General features: G+C 36.9%; 2 protein-coding genes across 3 annotated transcripts in view; both read left to right on the top strand.

The window, feature by feature from the left end:
- Nucleotides 1-15602, top strand: part of LOC310914839 (macrophage mannose receptor 1-like) — a gene marked incomplete at its 5' end in the record, with an annotated part of 53382 nt that extends 37780 nt beyond the window's left edge. The window contains 11 exons of the mRNA XM_083871277.1: nt 165-307; nt 1065-1179; nt 3591-3760; nt 5790-5892; nt 6755-6984; nt 8033-8198; nt 8536-8688; nt 9515-9631; nt 11117-11284; nt 13777-13836; nt 14228-15602. Of these exons, the coding sequence (XP_083727403.1) occupies nt 165-307; nt 1065-1179; nt 3591-3760; nt 5790-5892; nt 6755-6984; nt 8033-8198; nt 8536-8688; nt 9515-9631; nt 11117-11284; nt 13777-13836; nt 14228-14478 (1676 nt within the window). The 3' untranslated portion in view covers nt 14479-15602. The remainder of the gene's footprint in view (nt 1-164; nt 308-1064; nt 1180-3590; nt 3761-5789; nt 5893-6754; nt 6985-8032; nt 8199-8535; nt 8689-9514; nt 9632-11116; nt 11285-13776; nt 13837-14227) is intronic.
- Nucleotides 15603-19676: 4074 nt separating this feature from the next.
- LOC310914843 (macrophage mannose receptor 1-like) overlaps nt 19677-26312 on the top strand; it is a 32942-nt gene continuing 26306 nt past the window's right edge. For both annotated transcript variants that reach the window (XM_083871296.1, XM_083871295.1), the window contains exons 1-6: nt 19677-19826; nt 21669-22067; nt 23316-23489; nt 24367-24531; nt 24804-24920; nt 25157-25300. In XM_083871296.1, the coding sequence (XP_083727422.1) occupies nt 19766-19826; nt 21669-22067; nt 23316-23489; nt 24367-24531; nt 24804-24920; nt 25157-25300 (1060 nt within the window). In that variant the 5' untranslated portion in view covers nt 19677-19765. The remainder of the gene's footprint in view (nt 19827-21668; nt 22068-23315; nt 23490-24366; nt 24532-24803; nt 24921-25156; nt 25301-26312) is intronic.

Here is a 26312-nt window from a genome sequence, read left to right as displayed (position 1 = left end):
AGAGACAGCTTTGATTATCTTATCTTATCTTATCTTATCTTATCTTATCTTATCTTATCTTATCTTTTAACTAAAAGCACTGTATGTAAGAATGAGTGAAACTGATTTCCATTAGCCAGCTTGAGATGTGGTGTCATACAGTTCCCCATTTATCTTACACCCAGGATTTTGGAACGATATAAACTGCGGCTATCCAAATCCCTACATATGTGAAAGGCACAACAGTTCCATTAATTCAACTGTTCCTCCAACAACATTTTCAACTCCAAGAGGATGTCGTCCAGCTTGGCTTTCTTTTCGTAATAAGGTACCATAACAAATACGGTCCATGCTGGATGTTTGGCAAAACATTAAATAGAAAACAAGGGAATTTTTTAATCATGCTGTTTCTTATTAAAACAAAATGTTGTTATTTTTATGCAGAGAGCTATGACACATGCATGCTTTTTCTTTGCATGTTTCCATTGTTTTGCAGGAAAAGTGCTTTTCTGATGCTTGTAATGAAGCAAATTCAATTGCAGTTGATGAAAGACAATTCTCTAATCAGCTCTTCAAATATTTTGATACAAATTTAGTCAGAATTCCTGAAGTATTGATGCTTTGATCTTGATATTTTTAACTAAACCATAATGCTTTTTACTGACAACATTTTGTCTTCCTAAATTTCACTAACATGGTGTCCATTGTAGAATAAAATTAATGAGAGGCAGACTCAGGCAGACTAAGATCAGTCATGCATAACTTAGCACTGTTAGCTGTCTGTAGAAAAGTCAGAATTTGCTTATTTTCTAGGGCTTTCAGATCAAATCTAGTTGTTGAGAAAAACACTTGAATGAGACTTCTAATTTTATATAGAACCAGGACCAGCACAAAAGCTTTTTTAAAGTTGAATGTATTTTTTCATATAAATAATTTATTCATATAAATAATGTATTTTCATGTATTTTTCAGATAAATGCATTATTTTACTGCCTTTTCTCCATCCTGGTCTGTTTAAAAAAGTAATTATCAATTGAGGGATATTGGAGTAAAGATAACATATAGAGAATTTGTTCATATTTTAGTGTTACAAAATATTTGGATCTACAGAAGAGGAACGTGTTACTTGGCATGCTGCACGAACAGCTTGCATGAATTTAGGAGGAAACCTGGCCTCGATCCCTAATGAACAAGTGCAAGGTACTGTGCACAGTTTTGTAGCAACTTGATGAGATGACATTTAATCCTTACAGTCTGGCTGGGGTTTTTATCTGAATACAAACAGATTTGAATAATGATTGCACATCTGATTTTTGTTCCAAAACATATAATTTTTAGAAATCTACAATGAAGCCTTCACTTGAATCTACCAAATTTTAGTGTTGACTCAGAGATATATATGTGTATATGTTATCCTGGCAGCCAAAGTAGTGGTTTTTTTTCCTGCTTGCACATGATGCCAGCTGGACCCTGCAATTTCCATTCCAAACAGTGTGGTTTCACTAGATGGCATTAACTTGCTGCATGGCTTTCCTGTTAAATCAAGCAGAGCACTTTTAGGATGAGAACTTGCCTGTGGGCAACTTGAAGCAGGTTTGGGTGCTCATACAAATACCCAGAGCTCACCACACAGACGTGTCACTTTCACCAGAGGAGCTGATTGTACTGAACCTAAGAGCTGCATCCGTGCCTCAGGGAGATGAGTGGGGGAAAGCTACCTCATGCTTGAAAAAAAAGGCACATTTTCAAAATAAAAATGGGAGACCTTGATAGATGTTAAATTGACTTTGATAGATAGATAGACCCTTTAGGCATACTGTTTTATCCTACATGTGAATGTGATGAAAAACACATGCTGCAAAACACATACTGTCTGTGAACTCAAGAGTACACTGAAAACTCAACCATTATAAAACAATGCATCGAAGTCTGAGCAACTAAATAGGTGTAATTTTAACTGCTGATAAGAACTTAGTACTAATTATGTTTTCTACTTGTGAAGAGCTGAAGAATCAAACTTTAATTTTTCAAACAGTTATATTTTTATCCTGCATAATTTCTGAAGTAGAAATTTGAGGTGGTTAGTTCATGCACTCCTTGAATTCTAGGTAAAAAAGAAATGAACAATGAAGCTATTAGCACAAAACTATTATTATTGCAGGAAGTGCAGGCATAAAGGCCTGAGTTGCTGTTACAGTTTCTGGCAGAACAGCAGTGCTCATGTTTGGCAAAGGAACCTGCAGGTTTCATTCCTGGAGAAGTAAGCTGCATACTTTTAAAAATGCTGAAGGTGATGCCATTTAGGTTTTGCCTTTCCTTCTGTTCTCTATATTCTTCACACATATATTTGTAGCTCTGTAGACTATTCTATTAGTGGCTAGTTTTCCCAATACTTTTCCATGGCCTTTCCTTAAGCAGAAAGACAAAACAAATTCCAGAGCTCCAAGTCCCAGGAGGTACAAGGCTCCAGTGTTCTCTTGGTTCTTCCTGGGATCCAAGGCTGAGAACAACTCTTCCAGATACATTCTCATGGACAAAGTAAAACTACTGCTGAAAGGGGCTCCAGAGAAGGGGCTTTACCTGGAGGAGAGTTGCATCATCACTTGTCTTCCTTATTGGTGCTTTTTATCAATTATGCTTATTTCCTAACCTATAAAAATGTACTCAACCCCGGGGGAAGGTGGGCTTTTGTGGACATCTTTCCGTAACTGCTCCTGAAGGCCTTCAAATAAAGATCCCTTTTTATATTACCTCCTGACTAAAATTATCTCGAGTTTCATTTCCAGGCTGGGAAAAAGGCAATAAATGAAGGTGAATGATTAACAGAGCAGGCAGAAATTAATCTATTCTTTTCAGAGGAAAAAAAAATTCATAACCGTGACTGCAGCAGTTGGCAGAAGCCATGGTATATTCATTTTATCACCCCATTTGATCTATAATGGATTACTGGATTGAATATAATTCACAATGTTCATAATTGATGAATATCAGCTGACATGTGAGCTAGCTACCTTAGCTAAGACACATCAGCACCCACCTGGACTATGCAAAGCTGTGGTAACTGATTTGCTTGTGTTTAATAGTTCTGTTAAATCTCATTTGAAGCATGTTTCTTGTGCGTTTTGCTCCCTGCCAAGGCAGTGCAGGCTATTGCCCAGGTGTCCAGGGAGGGAAGAAACATTCCCATGGTTCTGGAACAAGCACTGCTTGTGCAGATACACAAATGGCAGGAGCTCAGCACAAGCTGGGGGCAACCACTTTTGTGGGATTATCAAAACTGTATGTGATCCCCATGGCTGTTTATGTCTTGAACTAGGATTCAAAAGTGCCTTGGGACATTATAAAAACCATTTCTGTCATGATTTTGGGATTCATTCCAGTACCAGTTTAGATACTTAGATGAAGTATTTTGCTCAAAGCCACAGTTATATATGTCTAGTTCCCCATTCATCAAACTCAACATTCATCTCCTTTTTATCTCATCTGCTTGTGGAGTGAGTGTTCTGTATTTCAGATAAAGTATTTAATTACACTAATCTCAGTGAGGCCAAACATTTCAGCTGTTCTGTATTAAAATTATTCCTCTTTTTCTTTGCATTTTTTTATTCTAGCTTTCCTTACCTTCCATTTAAAAGATTTTGCCACGGAGACATGGATTGGATTAAATGATATAAATCATGAAATGAGGTTCCTCTGGACAGATGGAACAGGGGTTTACTTTACAAACTGGGCCAAAGGCTTCCCATCAGGACATATGGATTTATATGCTTATAACGGCCAGGTAAATAGCAATCATAAATTGTTCACTGAAATTTGATTTTATAGAATCATAGAATCATTTAGGTTGGAAGAGGCTTCTAAGATTGCTTAGTTCCACCATTAATACAGCACTGCCAAGGCCTCCACTAAACCATGTCCTTAAGTGCTGCACCTACACATCTTTTAAATACCTCCAGGGATGATGACTTAACCACTTATCCCTGGGCAGCCTGTTCCAATGCCTAAAAACTCCTTTGGTGATGAAATTTTTCCTAATATCCAATCTAGTTGTGTCAATTTCTTAGCACAACTTTGGGCCATTTCCTCTTGTCCTATCACTTGTTCTACTAGGGAAAAGAGACCAATACCCACCTTGCCTAAGACTGAATTAATACATTTGTGGTGATTTTAGGCATTTTGCTGCTTGACTTACTACTTCCATACTTGTATAAATGTTGAATATAAATCCTGGTAGAGTGAATGGGTTTTAGCCCTTGTGCTCAAAGTTGCTGTATCAAGGTTGCTATATCAGCTGGTGACAGGATCTGTGGAGTGCTCAAACAGTTTTCAGTCCTCTGTGTTTGTGAAGGCTACACAAGCTTTTGTGTTCAGCCTGTGTTCTCTCATGGGCAGTGTAAAGAGGGCAGTAGCTCTCCTGCCCCATGGCATTTCCCCAAAAGCACAACAATGAGAACATCCTCCTAGTCCTCTGGCAACAGCTGTGCTGGAACTTGGCAGGTTTCCCAGTTGGCACGTTGTTTGCAAGGGAGCATTTACAAACATTCCCCTGAAACAGGTGCCTTACATATCAGCAAATAAGCAAATTCTGCCAGTGACAGTTGCAGAAAGGACATGAGTTTATAAAAAGGAAAAAAAAAAACCCAAACCACCAGAAAATCATTTTTCTCTGTTTCTGTCAAACAAACTGATCTGATAGGTCACAGAGTTCCTTTCTCTTTGACCATATGTGTGAAAATAGTTCTGTACTCTGGAACTACAGCACTTTATAGTGCTAACTCTGTTTCTCTTGAATGATGTCTTTAATGTAGAAATTTTATTTTTATGTATAATATACTTTTCCATGTCTTTGAAAGTAGCACCTGTGAGCTTCTTACTTCTAAAGGAGGAATAAAATTAGGTAGAATTTGGAGTTCTAAAGGAAAATATTTTTTAAATGCTGCTTCTCAAATAAATATATGTTTGTCTCTTTTTATGTAAAGTAATAGGATTTTTATGAAGTCTTATATGACAGCTTATAAAGTCCCTTTTTCATAAAATTTAGATTTATTTTTAAGTTACTTGAGCTTAGCAAAAATATTATCATAGTTAGTACAAATCAGTATGCAACTGTTCAGTTTGAGATTTAAATCCCAATGCATTTTACTCACAAATGATGTAATTGCCTGAACATCTTCTCATGGACAGAAAAAAGCAAACAAGTAAACAGAATAAAATAAATATGAATGTTTCATTACACAAGGCCACTTGTAATCCTGCAGGCTTTTGCACTAATCATTGTTTATTAAATAAGTGCTAATCTAATTTCTAGCTATTGTGTCCATGTCAGAGAAGTTGAAATGTCATAGTAAGGGTGGTACTGACAGGTACTGACTGCCCCTTGGGCAGAGGCTGTTCTATGTTTGCTGTGTGTACTATTGCAGCTTGAGACAATAAATTGTTGCATTGCACTTTAAGCGTTCTGTTTTATTTCTGGGGCAAAGTTATCCAGTCTTTTCTGCAATGATTGATCTAATTTTTCTTTAAATTGTGTGACTCCTTTCCATGCTGTATGCCTGAGGGTTGAGAATACTAGAATTTCTCTGGTCCTCTTATTCACCCCAATGTAGTGCAATAGAAAGTAACAAAGAAATTCGTGAAGTGTAAGAGGAATAGAACTTCCACATTACTTGTGGAACTTAAAACCTGTGCTCTTAAACATTACAAAGATATGAGAGTAAAATTTCTGCATTACTTGAGTATGAAGATGTAAATGGGGAGAAAAAGTTTCATATTTGCTATTTTTAACTGATGTTGTGTCTCTTTGCCTTGAGGCTGATTGTGTTGCCATGAAAAACAAACCTGTTAAGGAAGCAGGGAAGTGGGCTGATCAGAGTTGTGATAACAGCAGAGGATATATATGCCAAATTAATGCAGGTACTTCTCTTTTTAGTTAAAACCAAACTTTTTGTATTGTTTTCTTCAGGGAATTGCTTAAATATGTGGATTTAAACATAATTTTGCTTCTAAGAAAGACAAATGCACAAATTGTTCTTCAGGCAGGAACAAAAGGGTCAAATAGTCACATGTGTCAGAAGTCCGGTTAGTCACTGCTCTCATCTGACCCTTCCCAGCAAATGTTGTGTTGCTATCTTCCTGAGCTGGAATTTGTGGCTGCATCTTTGTGTCTAGTATGACCCTTGAAATGACATTTGTTCCACAGTTTTTTTAATTTGGCTTTCAAAACATGTTATGGAAAATACTGGTTTGTATGTATAACTTGAGCTGTCTGGAATGAGACTGTAACTCATCTGCACTGAACTTGAGCAAAATCGCCTCCAAAAAATGAGATTAAAATATTTAAATCTAGCATCTGTTTAAGTATCTGAGTAAATTTTAAAGACTATCGTCTGTTGTGAACATTTTATTTCTTGGGAAAAAATCCTTAGAAAACCAAACAGTTTCTGCAAACCATTTCATTTGATAAAAAAAAGATTTTATGAAAAAAATTATGACCTAATCCTAAGTAATTTCAGTAATACTATTCTTGGTCATTATACAGAATATGCTCCTTTACTCTGAGTTGCTTTAAGCAGCTCTTTTCCTTTCTACAGCTTGTAATTGAATTTTACTAGTTATGGTGGCTTAAAATATAGTGCATCTAACCCACGCTGATTATAAATCAGGGAATATGAAATAAAGAAGAAAGACTTTTGTTTAGTTCTATTTGCAACCACAGTGAAATCATACTCCTCTTTTGAACAAGTATATGGGTAATTTTTCATCCTTTATTTTACAGATTCTGAATTTCTGCCTTCTACAACTTCATCTCCATCCAACATTATCCGTTATGGGAATAGTAGTTACTTGTTCATCCATACCAAAATGACATGGGAGGATGCACAGAAAAACTGCAGACAAAATCAATTTGACCTTTCCAGTGTCTTAGACCCCTACAGTCATTCATTCCTGTGGCTGAAGATATTAAAGTATGGGGTGCCTGTGTGGATTGGTCTTAACAGTAATGTGGTAAGAGCATTAAACTAATTGAATATGATGCTTCTTCTCTCATGGACAAATCAGGAACTGAAAAGTCTCTTTATTTTAGCTTATTTGTTTATATCTTGGACCTAAATATTTCTTTGTGCTGTCAGGAGAATCCATTCTCTTCTGTTAGTCTGATTAAATTGTATATATTGCATGTGCTTTTCACACTTTTTCTATGATATTCCACTTGTGCACTTTCAAATAAGGCATTTTTAGGCTAGCATCTTGGAATATCTTTTTATATATATCAGGTATAAATGTGATATATGTGATATAAAAATCCTCCTATTTTAGAATTTACAGAAAAAAATCTATTTTAATAACGATACCTGGTTTTGAGAAATATAAGAAGGTGCTATTACTGTGGATATTTTAATATTTTTGAGGATAGTTAGCAAAATAATTGATTTGTTTACCTAATTTAATTTTGTCTCCCTCTTCTCAGTTGTTTGTTATTTTAATACTTTTTGCATATTTAAATGCAATATTTTTTTTTTCGCATTGGCACAGACACTTACATCACACACTCCATTTGGCTGAGCAAATGAAAAAATCCCAAATATGTGAACACAGCACACCACTTCACAAAAATCAAAAGATGCCTCTAACATCAATTGCGAGGATGACTCACTGAGTTAACCAGCTTTGGTGAAAAATGATTACTATTTTAAATGTATTTCAAGTTAAAATAATGTATGTGTCTCTAAACTTCTGGGGAAACAGTTTAAACAGCAAAAAATAATCATCAGAATTCCCCTCCCGCAAATTATGTTAAGTGAAATTGTTATTACTCCCAAATTAAAGGTATTAACTTAATGTCACTTTGCATTTCCTATTGCTGAAAAATACTTGTTGCACTGTTGTATTTCTCCATAAATAGCTGTTTGTCACAACAAAAATTTCCAAGTTTGAGCCATTTGTATTTTTTATTTGTTTCTAAGAAAAGCCCCAATCCTTTTAGCACAAAGTACTATATAGACAGAGTAGTTTGATGGAGTTTAATCATTCCAGTTGATGTTCCTTTCCTTAGACCAATGGGCATTATGAATGGATTGATAACTGGAGAATGAAGTACACCAAATGGGCTGAAGGGGAGCCAAAGCAAAAAATAGGCTGTGTCTATCTTGACATTACTGGAGTCTGGAAGACAGGATTCTGCAATGAAAGTTACTTCTCTGTTTGCAAAAAGTCTGATGGTAAGAACTTGATTCTGACCATTGAAATGACAGTCAATATCTCACTGGAGATGCTGGGGTTTATTTCAAGAGCTAAATAGACGAAAATCATTAGAATTTACTTAGGTTTAATTTAAAATTAGGACAAACACATAGTGGGAAAGAGCTAGTGTGATTGTGAATAGCTATCACTTTATATCAATAATGTTAGATAAATTTTGCAAAGCTTAGATTCACATTACTCTGCTATTTATTCTGCTATTGAATACTTTTACACTTGCAGTGTTGAAAACCTCAAAAAATCAAAAGGCAGTGAATGTAAGGGAGTAGTAATTTTTTTTTAACTATTTTTAATCAGTTCAAGCTCCCACTGAGCCCCCTCAGCTTCCAGGAAAGTGTCCTGAATCAGAAGGACACAGGTCTTGGATCCCTTTCCGGGGTCATTGCTATTACATTGAATCTTCATCTTCAAGAAACTGGGCCCAGGCATCTTTAGAATGTCTTCGACTAGGTGAGTATCCTACATTATGAGCACATATTCCTGACTTGTTTTCCTAACTGTGGAAAGCTGAACATGTGTTACGTGTTTTTGTGATTTGGAGGATGGTCCAACTGCAATGCCTTAATTTGGGAGGTAGTGGAAAACCTCTGTCTACCAATGTCGCACACTGTGTCTCATGTGTGTGGCATGAGAGGAGCCCTGTGGTCTAGGGTGAATGTCATGAAAGTGGAAAACTTGTACTTTGATCCTGATAGGAGATAAACAGCTTCATCCACAGCAGTCACTAAAGCTTATTTTTAATGGGATTTATATCTTTTGTTTCCTAATACCTTTTGTTTTCTAATTTCCTCCTTGATTATTGCAGTTTTTTACCACTGGAGTGAAAGTTACAGCTGTTTAGTCTGGATAATATATGAGCAAACTAGGGCTGTTGTGCAATTTCATTCTCTCAACTCCCTTCTTCGGGAAAGGGATGAAGATTGATTATCCTGGACTTCATATGTCTGTAGCACTGTTGTTTGTAGCATTGGTGGCAATGTGACTTAGGTGTCTGGTCTCCCATTAGATTATGCAGAGATGTCATTCACTCTCCAGAAGAACTGATTAAAGCTTTACTTTCATTGGAAGTATATATTGTCATGTGGTCAGTAAAAGGCTACCAGTGAAATTCATTGCAAATGTAGACACCTGGTACTGGGTGAGAAGATTCTCCCTCTCTTTTCTGATACTCAGGTTTGTTCCTGGATTCTCATGAAGTAATTTCTTGACAGGACAGTGAGAATGCTTTCCACTGTGAAACATCTCTAAGAGATTTTTCTTTCCCTGTGTCTTCCAGGTGCCTCTTTGGTCTCAGTTGAAGACTCAGCTGAAGCTAGCTTTCTCACCTACAACCTTGAACCACTTGAAGGGAAAACATCTACATTTTGGACAGGAATGTACAGAAATGTGGATGGTACTTTCTCTAGTTTTAGCATCTTTTTTTTTTTTTAGTGAATAATAGTGAATAATTACTGCAAACTGTTTGACATGAGTTGAAAATTTCACATTATATGTCTGTAATAAGGAAGATAAAGCAAGGTAGAATAGGCAACAAGCTGCTTTAATTAAATCCTAAATTTGATGATTATTGCTTTCACATTAATGCAATTAATATTCAATTAGATATTTATATCCTTATGATAGACTTTAAAGTAGTCTTCTGTTCACTCAAGAAAATGCCAGTATAACTGTCAGTGGCAGGGTTGCAAAATATTTCAGGTGACTTAAGGTGGAGTTTTCTTGTGTTTTGGAAGATTATTTTTACAACTGCCTACCCAAGCACTTGAGTGACAAACTTCCTAGGGATAAGATAACTTTTCAATTACATTGCTTGAATATTAACCAGGAATAGTTAATTTTTTTGGTAAAGGAAAGAATTTGAGAGTTACTTGTCATTTATATGTATGAAACATAGAGGAAAGATGAGGTTTACTCATGTGGTCAGTTAACACAAAAAGTGTTTCTTAAGGTGGTTCTAGAGCAATGTAGAACAGCGTACTTCTTACAGTGATCATAAACATGAGTTCTTCAGCTCTTCATTACAGCTGTAGATAGTGATTATAGCAATTTCAGCATATTTCAGCAACTGCATAGCTAAATTTTATTCATATTTATGTGTTTATTCAGATTATATTCAGTTGCCATGTCCTCTCATGAAGGGTATCAGGAATTATAAAAAAAGACCCCAAAACAAATGCAAAATATATAGAATTTTATAAGAAACCAAAATACAATTTTCATGCTGAGTCTAAGTATTTGCTTGAGTACAACTTACAGTCACAAGGAGCACATTTATTCTAAATAAATAGCACTATTAAAAGAAAGAAAGAAAAAAGGAACCGGAAGGAAGAAGCAGAAAGTCCCAAGCATAGCTGAGCAACAGTGATCACAAGATTTTGGAAGGAGACCTATAAAAAGGAAAATCATCTGTATTAAGCTTGTGGAAATTAGCAGAAACTGGAAAACAAATGGAAAAAATTGGACCTAGAAAGACTTCAGTGTGGGCTTTGAAAAGAGTAACCCAAAACATTCTTATGAATTACTGAAATAAAGAGCATTCTAGTGAAGTTAAATTTTAACAACACTTGTTTGTATAAATGGAATAAATAATTAAGACTGCACCATTGCTATGACTGGTAGAAGATTCTTCTTGGAACTGTCTTGCCTTTGCAACACCATAAGCCATACTTGTCTGTCATTTCCCAAAAATTTATATTGTATCATTTGCATAAAAACTTAGGGGCAACATGTGTCAGAAGTAAATAGTTTAGTGGACTGTCTCCAAAAGTGGTGGCAAGTAAATTTCTCACAAAGGCAATAAATAGGGAGCATGTGAAGGTGTCAGTATGGGAATTAATACTATCTTTTTTTTCCGTATTCAATATTTTTTTTAAATTAGGACAATGGTTGTGGCTGGATGGCACTGCAGTGAATTTTGTCAACTGGAATGTAGGAGAACCTTCTTCTCAACAAAATGAGCATTGTGTTGAAATGTATGCAGACTCTGGGTATTGGAATAATTTCTATTGCACTACATACAAAGGATATATTTGTAAAAAGGCAAAAAGTAAGTGCTACATTTATGAATTAGTTCTCTGTATGCTCTCTGTATGCTAATATTAGTAGATGGCCATTACACATAGTGCATTTCAGCTGAATGTTCTGAGTTTTTATAAATGCCAAAGGATGCACATTTCTATGCCAACAAAAACATAGAATGACTCTTCTCAGAAAGCAGTTCTGGACAGTAGTCAAGTTCCTTAAGGATTGCTTTTAAAAGACCGTGTTCGTATCTTAATTGTACCAAGCATATACGCTTGACAAGTTTGTGTGTTTTCTATTGACATTTGTTGAGAAATCAGAATGTAAGGACCATGCCTTGCATACACAAATCTGTCTCATCTATATGCAAACATATTCCTCAGGGCATCCCCTCTGCTCTGCCCTGGAGTAGCCATTGTTTATTTCCCTCTGCCAGTCTCATGTGCATGTGTTTTCTGAGCATGGTGTAGTGCTTCTATGAATTGAGTAATTATGAAATATGAATTATTTAACAGCTTGGGATCTTTTGTCTCTGTGTCTTCCTGTTGTGAAAAGATGAATGAATGAAAGGCAAAGTTTGAATGAATGAATGAAATAGCATAGTTTGAATGTGCTAAACTGAAGGCGTCCTAAAATAACTGAGTGTGCAAATTTGACAGTAGGGTCATCTAGTGCATATGTATTCCTAAAACTCATCATAATAATTTCAGTCAGCATATATTGCAATACCAAAATCTCATGCTTCCTAAGAGGGTTGAAACGTGTAGCTGCAATATACCCACTTCCTCTATAATACTGGAAATGAGAGAAATTCTGTTATCCTTTCTGTAAATTTGTTCTCATGCAAAATTATCCTTTCTTACTCAAATGCTTGTAATGATGATTGAATATTTTACAAAAAATATTGCAAAATCTCAATATATCCATCTGTTCAGAGTCTATTTATCTATCTTTTTACATTGTCATTAACAAAAAATTCATGGGCGTGGGTACCAAGTGTTAAAATAAATCACCACTGTTCTTTTTTGACCATTCAGTTCAATTATTTGTGTTGCTACTGGAACTCAGCTGTTTTGGTGCTGAGCCATTGCAAAGAGCTGAAGCAGATGAAAGTCAGTTACTTTTTTCTAGGATTAGCTTCAGCCAGTCTAGTCTACTGATCTGGAACGCCATGGATTCAACTTAATTCCAGTGTCAATGCAAGGATTATATAGTCACTCATCCTGAAACAGGACACAGTCTAGTCCTACATTGTCATAGAAATGCAGCTTTTCCTGGCATAGTTTTTCATAACTTCTCCATGTGCAGAATTTAAATAAAGTATTTAATAGCTGCAGACCAATAAATGGAGCATGGTTGTACTGAGTTGCATTGGCTATTGCTGGTTATGTCTGCTGTTTTCTGAAGAGACTGAAACCCAAAACCACAACTGAAGTCTTCCCATAGAATAGATGTTGTTTTCTGTTTAATTTATTGAGCTAATTTTTACCATAGTAATTCGAGTATTCTGTAGCAAGTCTATTTCATAAAGTATCTAATTTTATTTCATAAGTGAGGGGGTGGTCAGCCAGAGGAGAAGCTCTAGGGAGACCTTACAGCACCTAAAGGGGGCTCATGAAACAGCTGGAGAAGGACTTCATATAAGGGCCTGTAGTGACAATCCAAGGATGGACGTTGATAACCTCCCTGGGCAGCCTGTGCCAGTGCTCTGTCACCCTCACAGAGAAAAAGCATTTCCTGATATTCAGAGGGAACCTCTTTTGTTGCACAGTGGTGCCCTTGTCACTGGGCAGCACTATGGAAAAGATGTAAGTAGGGACAGTTAAAAATAATTTAAATTCATGAGCTCACCTTTTTCAGAATGAAACATGACCATTGATTCAAGATTTAGTAATAAACTGATTTTTTGTCCACATGGCCAAATAAAGACCTTCATCTTAAATGATGGCCCATTTACCCAGCAAGCCAGATTTCATGGTCCAGATGTTAAAATTTAAATGAACTACAAAGCTTTTAGTTCAGATGTGATACCTGCTAGGACACTGTGAAGTTTGTGAGTGATTTCAAGTGTCTATGCAAGTAAGCCATCAAAGTCTCTTGGCAAACCAAATTTATTACACTTTCTATGTTTATATAACAAGTACTGCAAGAATTTTTAATTATGTTGAGGGTTATGTTTGGTCATTTCTATCCCTCAAGATGCTGTGTAGATTTTCTTGTGGTTTCACCCTCATGTCTGGATCAGTCTTCATGGAGCTTTTTGATATTCCTTCTTTTTTGCTAGTTTATGTAAATAACTACATATGAGACCAGAATACACTAGACCATTGTGCTGTGCCTTAGGCATATATAATTTTGTATGAACTAAACCCAAGTGTTTTCAGTATTTAGTGGTTTGTATTACTATATATTTATATTAATTTTGCATTATTTTCAGTATGTTCCCAAATAAAGAAAAAAAATAATGTAGAAATAAATAATCATACAAAAATATAATTCTTTTCTAATGTTTTCAAGTTACAGCAACTGAAATGCCACTAACATCTGAAATGCCACCAGCTGAAATACCTACAATGGGTAAGAATATTGTCTTTCAAGTAGAAAAAAACTAGTCCCACATAAGATCATAAACCAAAAAAATTCTGTTCTATATTATGTCTCATAAATTTTCTGGTACACCTAAGTACTGTACCTGTTTCCTAGTAATACATGACATTGTTTCCTAGTAGTACACAATATACTCTATCTGGGTGCATCTCCAAATGCAGATTGAAAAAAAAAAATATTTTGTGATATAGTGTGCAATATTAGTGATTTAAAATCAAGGTATTTTATGTTGCTGCCTTTTCTTCTCATTACTTTGAAACAAATTTACCCCTTTTTCCTAAAGATCATGAATTCTAAAGAACTTGTTTCCAGTAATCAGATAAAGAGTATGTACTCTTACTTTCTTCATATTTGTTTTCAGCAATGACAAAAGATGAGAAGGCTTCTACCCTAAACCACAGCAAAACAGGAGTTATAATTATTGTTGGTGTCATCATCCTCATTGGAAGTGGCCTTGGAGGATATTTCTTCTACAAAAGAAGAAAGAATTGCTTGCCAACAAATGACAGCTTTGAGAATAATTTGTATTTTAATGGTGATGCAGTCCCTGGAATTAGTGACACAAAGGATCTTGTGACCAACATAGAGCAGAATGAACATGCAACACTGTAATGTGACAAAAGAAACTGTAATGTAATATGTAATATAAAATGTAATGTAATAAAATAAAATGTGCCTTGTTTTATTAAAATTATGCAATTAGAATGAAGCCAAAGGTATTTTCTCATGTGCAATTTCTGTAATAGCCTGTTTCTATGTGTGTGTAACGTCATACACTGCAGTTACTTTATTTTGTAGCCATTGTATAAGGTGAAAGATTTCAGGTCTCAGGATTTAATGATCACACTGGTGAATGTGGGTCTTAAGAAAAGTCATAATGTTGACTAATTATTAAATGGAAAAATAAAAATGGATAAAATAAAGAAAGTAAAATGTAGATAGATCCCCTTGAGGAGTCCACACAAGATTTGATGTTTCTGAATCAGGTTTATTTTAAACCATGCTATTGAACAGACACTCAAACCTATTCAGTAAACACCTAATTCTGCCATCTTTCAAGTATTCCCATGGACTTGAGTACAGGCATAGTTTCATGGAGGAAAAGTCTGCATTTGGGCACATTTCCCTCCCCTTTGAACCACATGGGGGAAAAGACCTTTATGATATTTCAGTTTCCACAACTTTATACAACACAGAAAACCAATAATGTAGTACTTGTAGTTTATGTATTCTAGGATTTAATCAGGTAAGATCTGGAGGCAAACCTCTGGAGTGGAAAAGTGTGGTTGATATTAGCTGCTGGTTTTGGCCACAAGTGGGTTTGTTGGTGAGAGCTGATGAAGGTCACAGCAAAACTTCCTTTTTATCAGGCAACAGTTACTGAGGAGAGGGAGAAAAATTGCCTGTGCAGGTTCTGAAGGTTTCTAGGAGCAGAAGGTTTCTGCACAGCTGTTACGGTGATCACATGTTGGTACTGCTCTCTAGAGCTTCTCCATAAGTAGCATAGGTTTGTGGGATGTGTGCTGCAAATAAAGAACAGTTTAGCTTCACCAATGTAATAGTTACTACTGATTTTATTTACTTTCTAAAATGGTTAAATCAGCTACTATTTATGGACATCTTATATTCCCCAAGGAGTTAATATTCTTAATTTTTGTAGATCCTGTAAAATGTAAATCATGCATGATTCCTCACCTGCATACAAAGGCTTGCAAGGATTGATTTTGTGGTTTCAGATTTTGCTCTCTGAAATAAAAAATAACTATCTTTGATTTTTAAAATAGGTTTGCATTTTATAGTCTCATCTGTGTAAGACTCTGTAACATGATAAAGTGGAAAAGGAGATGATACCACTGGGGAGATATTCCAGGAAGTTTTGCAATCAAGTTTTATATTAACCATATTTTCCTGAATCTGTCCCAGGATTATCTGCTTAAAGACAAAACAAAAATGTGAGTTGAGGCATTTAGTAAAAATCTTAAATTACATACATATGTAGATAAGATGGGAAAATTTGTCCAGGAACTCCTTTGCTCTGCTTTCTTTCTCCCAGCTATTTCTTGCTCTGTTCCTACTGGTGTTTCCATTTTTAATGCAGTTATTTAAACGTGTTTTTTCAAGAATCAGTACCTCTAATTTTTTTTATGCCATCTGATGTGGCTCATGACAGAAGGCTCTTGACTGGCTGATACTAAGGTCGTGTTGTTTCACTTATATGGAGGAGTTGGGCCAGGTAGAAATGTATGTGAAACAGACAATGAAAGGCCAAGGGAGCCTGACTGGAATCCCGGCCTCACTGTACAGACTGTTCAGCAAACATCAAAGAGATGCGGTCTCACCTAAAAAAAATCTCAGTACTCCTCTGGGCCCTGCAGAGTCTTAAAATGGTATCTGTACACTGAGTTATTCTTCAGATAATCTTTATTCCTGTGCACATATGCAAAGGTATGGTTGCAAAGAAAAAAAAAAATAGAGGGGGTGTCTCATTTCTGGTTCTTAGCCACATTTATAAACCACATCACTTCTGAGCTCATTCATCCATTTATCTTTCCTAAAATCCAGCATCATCTCTGAGTTGAAGAGAGTTAAAAATGCCATGCTAGTTAATAGCTGGAAGTAGATGTAGGTGCTTCTGTGAAATGCTGTATCAGTTCTGCTCTCCTGTCCAAACAGGTACAGAAAAATAGAGAAGGTTCCAAATAAGAAGCTGTACTCTGAGGATGGAGCTACTTTGCCTGCTCATTTTAGAAAGGGTGTGAGTGAAAAAGACTTGAAGGATTTTCAGAAGAGGAGGAAATTTAAGCTGCATGGCTTACAGTACCTCCTATTTAAAGACAATGGAATTGAAGCAAATTTCCCATTAAAAAGATTAATATAGAAACAGTAGCATTTACAGCTCAAGAAATCATTACAGTTCCATGTCACAACCAGAAGATGAGTACTGATACTTTATACACAAAGTCTAACAGAAGTTCTTGAATGGAAGGTAGAGAGACAAACAAGCTTGAACACTTTAAATAATATCTAATTAATATAAGATCACATTGAAAGGTTTTACCTAGGAACAGAGATAGGTAAAATATGCTTCCCTATTTGACTGGGAAAAAGAAATGTGTCTTATTGGAAATGAGTCATGTTCATATGGACACACTCCAATTTTATATTTTATGTATTTTGATCTTCACCAAATCTTTTAACCATTTTCTACTACTGGCTGCTGTTCATATTTGGGTTGGTCAGGTGCCTTAGAACCGAACTGTTGCTCTTCTGATCTCTTACTTTGAGTCCAAGCAGATGACACCACTTAGGGGAAGTCTCAGACTGTATTTTGCATACATATATATATATTCACAGAGGAATTGGGTTCTTACTTTTCTAAAATATACTTGCTGTGAAAACAAGGAAAATAATTAATTTAAAAACAAGATGATGAATAGTATGAACAAGGGAATATGAATAAAAAAGCAAATAAATGTTTTAACTGATCTCTAATAGTTTATATCTACAATTCTCTGATGCTGCCAAGATTTCTTATATTTGATCAGGTGGTTTAGAAAAATTAAAGAAAAAAATCATTCATTATGTAGCATGAAAATAGAAAAATAAGTTGCTTACTTTTTTTTTTTTAGGCTAGAGTGTTTCTACTGAGGTTTAAAGTAGTTTTTTTTGAAAGAAATAAATGTTTATAGATTTTCACACTTTTTTACAGGAAAGTGTGATTGTCCTATGTGTGAGGATTCTGGATTAAAATCTTACATCTAGTTATAGAAGGCTAAATGATCAGAAAAAAAAAATCATATTTTAATATAAGTGGTTTTTTTTGAAAATGAATGTAGGGAAGCATTCAGTTGAACCCAGATGGCCTCACCCACCCATTTCTGTGGGCACCTGAGGAATGACTTGATGGCAATATTCAGTAGTGTGTAAGGTTTTGCCTCTTCACATTGCTGTTTCTTGATGTGCTTGTGTTTAATTCTCATTTCCCCTTTTCTCTGAAAAAGTTTAGACTTCAGAAGAAAGGTGGTGAATCTGCACACTGCGAGTGTAACTTCCTGCCTGGGGGCAGAGAGTGCCAAGGGAACAATGCTGACTCAACACAAACCCCAGCAGCTTTTGTTCCTCGCCACTTTTGAAGTGTCAGGCTGTGCCTTGCCCCATAGCAAATCCTGGAGCACATCTTCACAGCCCTCTGGTTTTCTTTCCCGCTTTGCGGGCTGTTATGCAGTCTGCTCGGACACACACACAAACACTGAGGTAAAGCTGACTTTAGTGTGTTTTACTCTTTTTCAGCCTCTCTCAACAGATTATCAGTACCAGTCCCTCACCAGACACTGATCTTTGTTTAGAACAGAACCAGTATTTTTTTCTCTGTTGTAGTTGTCCTTGTTGCCTCTTGGTAGATTTGGATATTCTGAGATGTTTTTTACAGCAGAACCACAAGACACACTTGTCTTGCTCCTGAACAAGAAAGGAAGGAAAGTCGGAAAACTGAGGTTGCATGTTCAAGCACTCTGGTGTTGGGGAGTACAAGAATGCTTGGCTCCAGACTCAGTGCAGCCATTCTTACATATGGATCATAACTTACTGAGTAATTGGATTCTGCTGCTTTGTGGAGCAGCCCTCCTTTCTTCACTTTCCTTAGGTATCAGTATCCTTTTCAGGCTCCCTTCTTTGCATGGCTTTGCTCTAGCTGTGTCTGCTGGCCCGGAGGTCCCACTGTTCTCCCTCACTGTTGTGGCTCTTTCTACTCTAATTCCCTACACACATTTTCAGACCCAGTGGGTCATTCATCTACATCTGAGTCAATTATTAGAAGCAAAATTCCACATCTTCATGTGGGTGTCCAGAGTTTTCACTATCCGCAGCAGCAGCAGCAATTTTGCTGCAGAGGCAATATTGGGGAAGGTATCCCACACCAGCCTCTCCTGGAGGTATGGGAAATGAAATTTTTCAAAGTCCATGTGCAAAAACTGATGTAAAGCTTCCACTGGAGTTCCTTTTCTCCTCCTCACACTCTTAAGTTTTTTGAGCTCTTTAAACTGTCACGGGGAAATCTTTATCAAACATCAGAATTTTGTCAGAATGCCTACAGGGTGTACACTGTATGGGCTGCAAACTTTCACAGATTACTGGGATGAAAAATGAGGCAGTATTCCTCATCAGTTTAGTTTTGCTCCAATAATTGAAAATCCAGTATTTTCCAGTTACAGGTTCTCTCCTTCCTTCAACTGTGTGTTTTCATTCCCAAATTTCTTCACCTGTCAGTTGGGTAATTATTCCTGCATATAGTCACAAATGGAGTGAAAGAAAGAATAGTTGTCTCCTGAAGAACACAGATATGGCTTTCTACAGCCTTTTTTCTTTTCTGTGGAATTTCAGGCCTGGAAAATTCTGGTTCTCTCTGACTCCAAGTCATAGTTACTTGATTTCTGTGGTGTCCCAGGAGACTTTTCACAATACTGTACTGCACTCTGGCTTTTTTTTTATATATATATTGATACAGACAAATCTTACTCTTCTATTTTACTTCTTTCATTTATTAATGAAAATGATACAGAAATCTTACCTTTTGCTAAAAATAATGATTCTGAGTTACAAGGTATGTCCTAAAAAAAACACACTAAAATGTTACCTGTTAGATCTTATATTTCCATGGCAAACTTTTATACAATAGAAAAACTAGCTTAGAAAGCAAAGTTTACTCATTAATGTATTATTTCAAAATTACTCATGTGACACAACAAGTTCCTTATTTGAAGCTCAGAACTTCCCTGTATCTGTTGGGTCTTAAAAAGGGTTTGTTAATCCACTTCAGTGCAGTGAGGTTTTCTTGCAAGGCACTGATTTGGTCTTTAGGATCAATACAGGGTGAAGGGAAGAAAGGAGTGAAATATTTGCCATGTCTCTCTACTTGCCCCTGATTTTTCTTCTCTCCATTAGCACATCTCTTCAAATGTCTGGTAAGTCTTTGTCCTCTGCTGAGTGTGGAGGTTTTCAAGTTCTTTAACATGTGTTCTAGTTATCTCCTTTAGTGGGCAGTGAATTTAGATCTAATCACAGCATATAATTTGAAAATGTTTTGTTCAGCTCTGAAGTTTGGTGGTATCTGCATAGGCACTCTCTTTCCTTAACCCAGGTTTCAACACTGTATATGAGTGAAAAGCATATGCCAACATATGTGGCCATAACCTTGGCAGTGAGCTTTTCTTGAGAAAGCTGAATGCAGGCAAAAGCTGATTTTACTTTGCTCCATTGGAAGCTAGAAGAGCTCAGTACGGAGCAGTGAACTCAGCATGCACAGAGCTACTGGCTGATGTGTGATTTAAGTTTCTTGGCAGCTCATATAGACCATAGCATACTGAGCAGTGCATATTGAAAACTTGTTTCCAAGCTGAGAGCTTTAGGAGGGACCTTAAAATCCCCCATCCATTAGATTTCACACCCTCCTACTGCTGAAAGGAAAAAAAAATTAAACTGTGTCTTTTTCATGGCAAGTTTCCAGCTGGACAACTCTGGGAGTCCAGTACTATTGCTTGAAAGGCAGCAGGGACCAGCCAATGCACCAGTGATCTAATCCATCACAGGACAAATTCTTCTGTGCATGCTTTTGGGTGAGCTCTAACCAGCTCTAACCCAAAAGCAGGGGTTAAGAGCATTAAGCAGCAGCCTGATGGTTTAAGCAGCTCAAGCCAGCTCTAACCCATCCTCTGCTGACCATCCTAAGAACAACTGCAGCTGGAGAGCTCTGTCAGGAAAAATATTATCTGGCTTGGTCTGGTCTATAGCCCTTCAGAACAACAATACCAAGGCTGTTCAACACAGCTTTGGGATGGGAGGGTTATGAAGGCCCAGTTAAGTATTCTGGTCTTGGCAAGAAACCTTGGGTAAAACTTGATGGCCCTGCTAAATGAGTTGGGTGATGTTGCCTGTCACCTGGAAGGGAGCCAAGGGATGCAAGTTGAGCTGCAAAAGGAATGAAGTTGTGAAACAGGCTTTTGAAGCTGATCTTAAGAAACAAAACCCTAATGTGCAGTGTCTCACATTTCTACTTACAAATGTAGTTATTAATAGCACTTAGGATATTGACTTAGTTTAACTATGCTCAGAACTGATGATACTGCAAATTGTAGCTTCCCTACTGACAAACCTGCAAATAAAACTCTGTGAAGAAAATGACTTTTTGCACAGCTGCTATATATTTCCAAGATAATTAACAAAAAATGAAAAATACACCACTTTCTTGGTGAGCTGAAAATCACAATGTTGTTCTAGGCCAAATATAAAAATTATTTAATTTTGAGTGTGTAAATGACTTTTAATAGCTCTAAAGCAAAAAAGTCTTTTTAATTGCAGAATTAAAGCCTATTTAAGTATGATTTGGTGGAACTTTGAAGAAATTATGAAGTGTAATGTGATGAAGGTCATTTTTGACATTCATTTTGAGACCACTGTGATTTCAGGAGGACTATGAGGAAGAGCAATTTCTTTTGAAAGAGCTGAATTTTCAGCTTTTGCGTTTTTTCATATTAAGACTATTTTCATAAATATCCTTCATACCAATTATTAAAATCCCTTGATTTCTTGTTCTTGGAACTATATATACTATTTAGGCTTGTTTGGTTTGGGGTTTGGTTTGGTTGGTTGGTTGATTTTTGGTTTTGTTTTGGTTTTGGTGATTTTTTTGGTTGTTTTCTTCTTTTTTTTTTTTTTTTTTTTCAGTAGCAGACTGTCATATAGCAACTAACTGACTATCTCCTAAGAAACCTCTCCTCAAATGTTCGCATTATCATTTTATTTTATAGGTAGGGGAATATTTTCAATCTATAATGAAGATAACAAGCTCTGTGCCCAAGCTCAGAACTCCAGCTCAGTCATAACTGCCACTTGTGATGAGCGTGATGAGTTTCAGAAGTTCAGGTGGGTCTCCCCCACACAGCTGCTGAGCATGGCACTCAAGCTGTGCCTGGGGGTGCTTGCCAAGGATGACGAGGCTGCCGTCACGCTGGAACCCTGCAACAGGACAAATGAGCTCCAGTGGTGGGAATGTAGAAATGGGACACTTGCAACCCATGGCAAGGATTTATTTCTCAACTATGGCAAGGGGAAGGGGAAAAAAATCAGGCTGTCCAAAGTATCCAGCAAAGGGAGCAGGTGGAAAATCCATGGAAGTGCAGACAGCTTGTGCTCTCAGCGCTATGAGGGTGAGTACTGAAATTCCATCTCTATTTCTTGGTAGCTTGACTGCCCCTACCTACAAAACAGTCCACTGCCTACTTAACAGGCAGCAACCATTTTCTTAAAGAGACATCAACAAAGGAGCTAATTATAAATAGGATATAGAAATGAAAGATGAATATACCTGTAAACTTTTCAGCAAATATAGCTTTATACATTTCTGCATATCTTGTAAAGTGCAATTCTTTCAAATGATGGAATAAAATGGCAAAGGCCCATGATATAAACATAAGGAAGAATGGGAATTTTGTTTGTACAACAGCAAAAAGAAATTTATGTCTGTTTTAAAATATGTCTGATCAATTTATAGAAGAGATGATTATGTTATATTTAGTTTTTATTATTGCTTTTATTTGTTTTGACAACTAATAATCTCTAAGAAGTGAATTTCTAGTTTAGATAGATGGAATCCACCATCAACATTATTTATTTACCTAGTGATTTCCCAGGCCTAGTAAAAACAAAAAGTAAAAAAAGGCGAATGAAAAATGGTGCATAATGGTTTAGGATGCAATGTTTTATCATCCTGGAAAAGGACCTCTAGATAGTAAGATCTCCTTTTCCTGCAATTTTATAGCTCTTGGGCTATGTAGAGGGGGCATTCAGGATCAAGTAATCAATTTCCATTGTGACATTGGTATGTTGGGAATTTACCAATAGAATAAAATTTTGTTGTATGCTACAGCTATTGCACAGGAATGAAGTTTGTCATAGTTTTGTACAGACAGCAGCAAATTAGACTGGAGAGTGATGGAAGGGTCACTTCCCAGCAGAGTCCTTGCAAATTTAAAATATAGCTTCCTCTCATGAAGATAATAAAATATTTTGATACCTCCTTTACAAGTTTTTTTTTTCATCATGCAGGAGAAAAAATAGAGAATCTATACATTATTTAAGGACAGAATTATGTATGCCATGGGAAAGCTGAGTCACAGGGACCTCTGACAGTAGTCCAGAAAGCAATGGCATGACAAAGTTAAACAGAAATTAGTCTGGGGCCCAATTAGGTGTTTGAGAGTCTTAGTTCTGAATATTTTGCCATAGTCATACCTGGCTGGCACAGCAGCCTTTTAGAGGTTTGGGGTAACAAAGTGCTGGTGTGCTGAACTCTGCATGACTCAGCTTTGCCCACGACAAACCAGCTATGAGTGTCACTGTGGTGAGCATCTGATGCCAGCTGACTGTTGAGAATTGATCTCTGCTTTTCTCCATAGCTATCTACACACTGGGAGGAAATGCCTTTGGTGCACCCTGTGTGTTCCCTTTTAAGCACCAGGGGAAATGGTATGCTCAATGCATCCCTCGGAAGGATGATGCACGCTCTCTCTGGTGTGCAACTTCTTCAGATTTTGATAAAGACCAGTTGTTTGGAAACTGCCCACTAAAAGGTAATTTACTTATAAAAATCTTAGGAAAGATGTTAAGCAAAAGTGTCATCTGCTGTCATGGTCAAAATGTTCTTGGGATGTGGAAGTGGCATTGGCCAGCGAGCTGAATTCTGGCTCTCCTTGTTCACGGGCAAGCTATGCAACAAGGAGATCTGCTCTTCACCCTCACTGTCCCACACTGAGACAAGACTGGTACTTTCAGGGACTATTCTGAGGGTGCTGACTGGGACTGATGGATAAAGGAAGAGGAAAGCCCTAGGGCTGGGTTTTAAGACAAGAGGGAGTGCAGTGGGTGAGGAGCTGAGATGTATCAGGAGACTGTTGTGTGTTATGGGAAGCAGGAGAGCACAGGAAGGCTTCAGAGAAGGGAAGGGTACAGGGCTCAGGCAGTGAGCTTCACCTGCCTTCAGTCCTTCCATACACAAATTCCCTGCCCCTTCATCCCCACTTTACGTGTGATTGTGTGGAAATGGTAATTTCTGTTATATTGGGTGGTCTGGAAGAGCATAAGAAGGATCTGAAGTTAAGAAATGGGTGTGGACACCAAAACTTCTATATAGTAAATAAATAAATACTTGTAGAGGTAGAATATATCAGTGAGTGGGTTAATGTGGAGTGAAATATGAGAGAAGTAGATGAGTTACATAAATAAAAAGGAACATGGTCAATGTAGAAAAATTAGGTTTGTAAAGATAAATAATTCCTTATGTGATTGAAATATTTTTAATACTGAATGGGAAAGTATATTTATGTGAGGCAAAAGGTATGTTAAAATTATCAAATTACACAGATATAGTTTTAGTCTGCAGCAAAGATTTTATTTTCTGGGTTAGTAAACATGATTATCTTGTCAAATTGCTGTTATCATCTTTTATAGACACCACCCACAACAAATTTTGGAAAACAAATCCTGTGACAGAAACACACTATCAGATAAACTCAGAGTCACTTTTGACATGGCACCAAGCAAGAAAAAGCTGCCAGCAGCAGGATGCAGAATTATTACGTATCACAGACCTTCGTGAAGAAATGTATTTATTAGGTAAAAATACCCTGAAATATAAATCTGACTCTTTAAGTCAGATCCAAAGTTTTAACATGGATACTTGTATTTATGTCATAAAAATAGATCTCCATGACATTCCAAAAAGAGTTGTCCCTTTCTCACAAAAACCCATATTGAAGTAATGGAAACAATCTAACTTATACTAAAAATATATATATCCCTGATGCTTTAAAATATATCTGGTTTTCTTGAACAACTTAAAAATTCAGGGTCATTTAATAACATGACTGTTTGTTTTGGCAATTTAGGGCTCACTAGTGACCTGGGCATCAATGCAAAGCTCTGGATTGGTCTCTACAATGCACTTGACAGTGGCTGGAAGTGGACTGGGGGAAGTCCTTTCAGATATCTCAACTGGGCTCCAGGTAAGTTCACTTTTCTTAAATGATGATCAACATCTGGGTCAAAATTTCCTCCCCTTCTCTCTCCTCCTCTCCCCTCCCCATCACAGTGATGCTCCCTTGTCGCACCTCTTGGGTTTTATCACTCTAAAGAGTAATACTCCAGTGGCTTTGCAGCTGCAAAGGTCTTGCACGTTCCTTCCCATGAAGAGGTGAAAGTTTCACTGTTAACAGAAGGATTCTGTTGCTCTTTTTTAAAGGAAATCCTTCCCTGGAACCTGGAAAAATATGTGGGACCTTCCAAGGAAGGAATGGCAAATGGGAAAACCAACTTTGTGATCGGAAACTGGGATATATCTGCCAAAAGAGAAACACCTCCTTGGATTCTTTCACCATCGCCCCAGGTGCGCGGTCAAAAGCTGAGGCAAATTTTACAGATAGTGAGAAATATTGTGAGGATGTCATATACAAAAAGGCAACATATTGTCAAAACAAAAGGCTTACACTTGTTGACCTGGGTCAAATACTAAGAAGACTTTAATTTTCTGGCTCATTTTAAAAATGAAGTCTAAATGTTCTCCATGTTTTGGAAAAGAGCCCAGGGTACCAAAGAAGGCGGGATTAGGTGTTTAGCCATGTTATCCTGACCATGAAATACTGATAAATATCCTCTGCTTTGATATATACCCTAAACCTATGTCCTGCTAAAAGATGTGACCTAGAGTTCATTCTCCCCTGCTCTCTGTTACCCTTTTTGTTCTATTCTGAAAGGAAAAAAAAATTGGATTATGCATCTGGAACCTTTCCTCTGTTGAATTCCCTTTTTACTTGAGGCAGAGGAGGTCTTAGTTACATGAGGAAATTGGCATGCAGCTGCTTAACTGGGAATTCCCAGCATTCAACTGACTTCCCAGTACCTCCCTCCCTTAATATATATAAGCATATAAGATTATTTAGCTCAGCGGATGCATGACACATGCATATCCTGTACTTTCTGGCTGTATCCAGGCAGTTCACTTGGAAGGATTTCTGACCCTGCTAACCTTCAATCCATGTCGGATGTTGCTTAGGGGAATTCAATTTGCCCAGGTCCAAACCATGTCCAGGGAGCATCAGACAAAGCAGTTGATCACACACCAGTTCTGGGCACACATCCTCCCCTCTTCAGTTTGCTCTGTAGGTGCAGAGCATGGGAACTTTACAAGCAATGGGAGTTGGGCTGGCCATACTGAATTCACACCAAGAAATAAGTGTTGAACAAAGTGTGTGCTGCTTCTGTCCAGCTGGCACTTCTGGTATAACATTTCTGTTACAATGTAGTTTTATCTGGATTCTGATATATCATTTCGGCTGTGTAGGAGCTCCAACCAGCTCTTGAGCACCTGGTGTTTCGAGAGGAAAAAGATATAAAACGCT

The sequence above is a fragment of the Zosterops lateralis genome (assembly GCF_965231275.1).
Source record: "Zosterops lateralis genome assembly, chromosome: 1".
NCBI classification, from domain to species: Eukaryota; Metazoa; Chordata; class Aves; order Passeriformes; family Zosteropidae; genus Zosterops; species Zosterops lateralis.
Note: the sequence above shows the minus strand (reverse complement) of the source record. Positions and strands in the feature narration are given on the sequence as shown.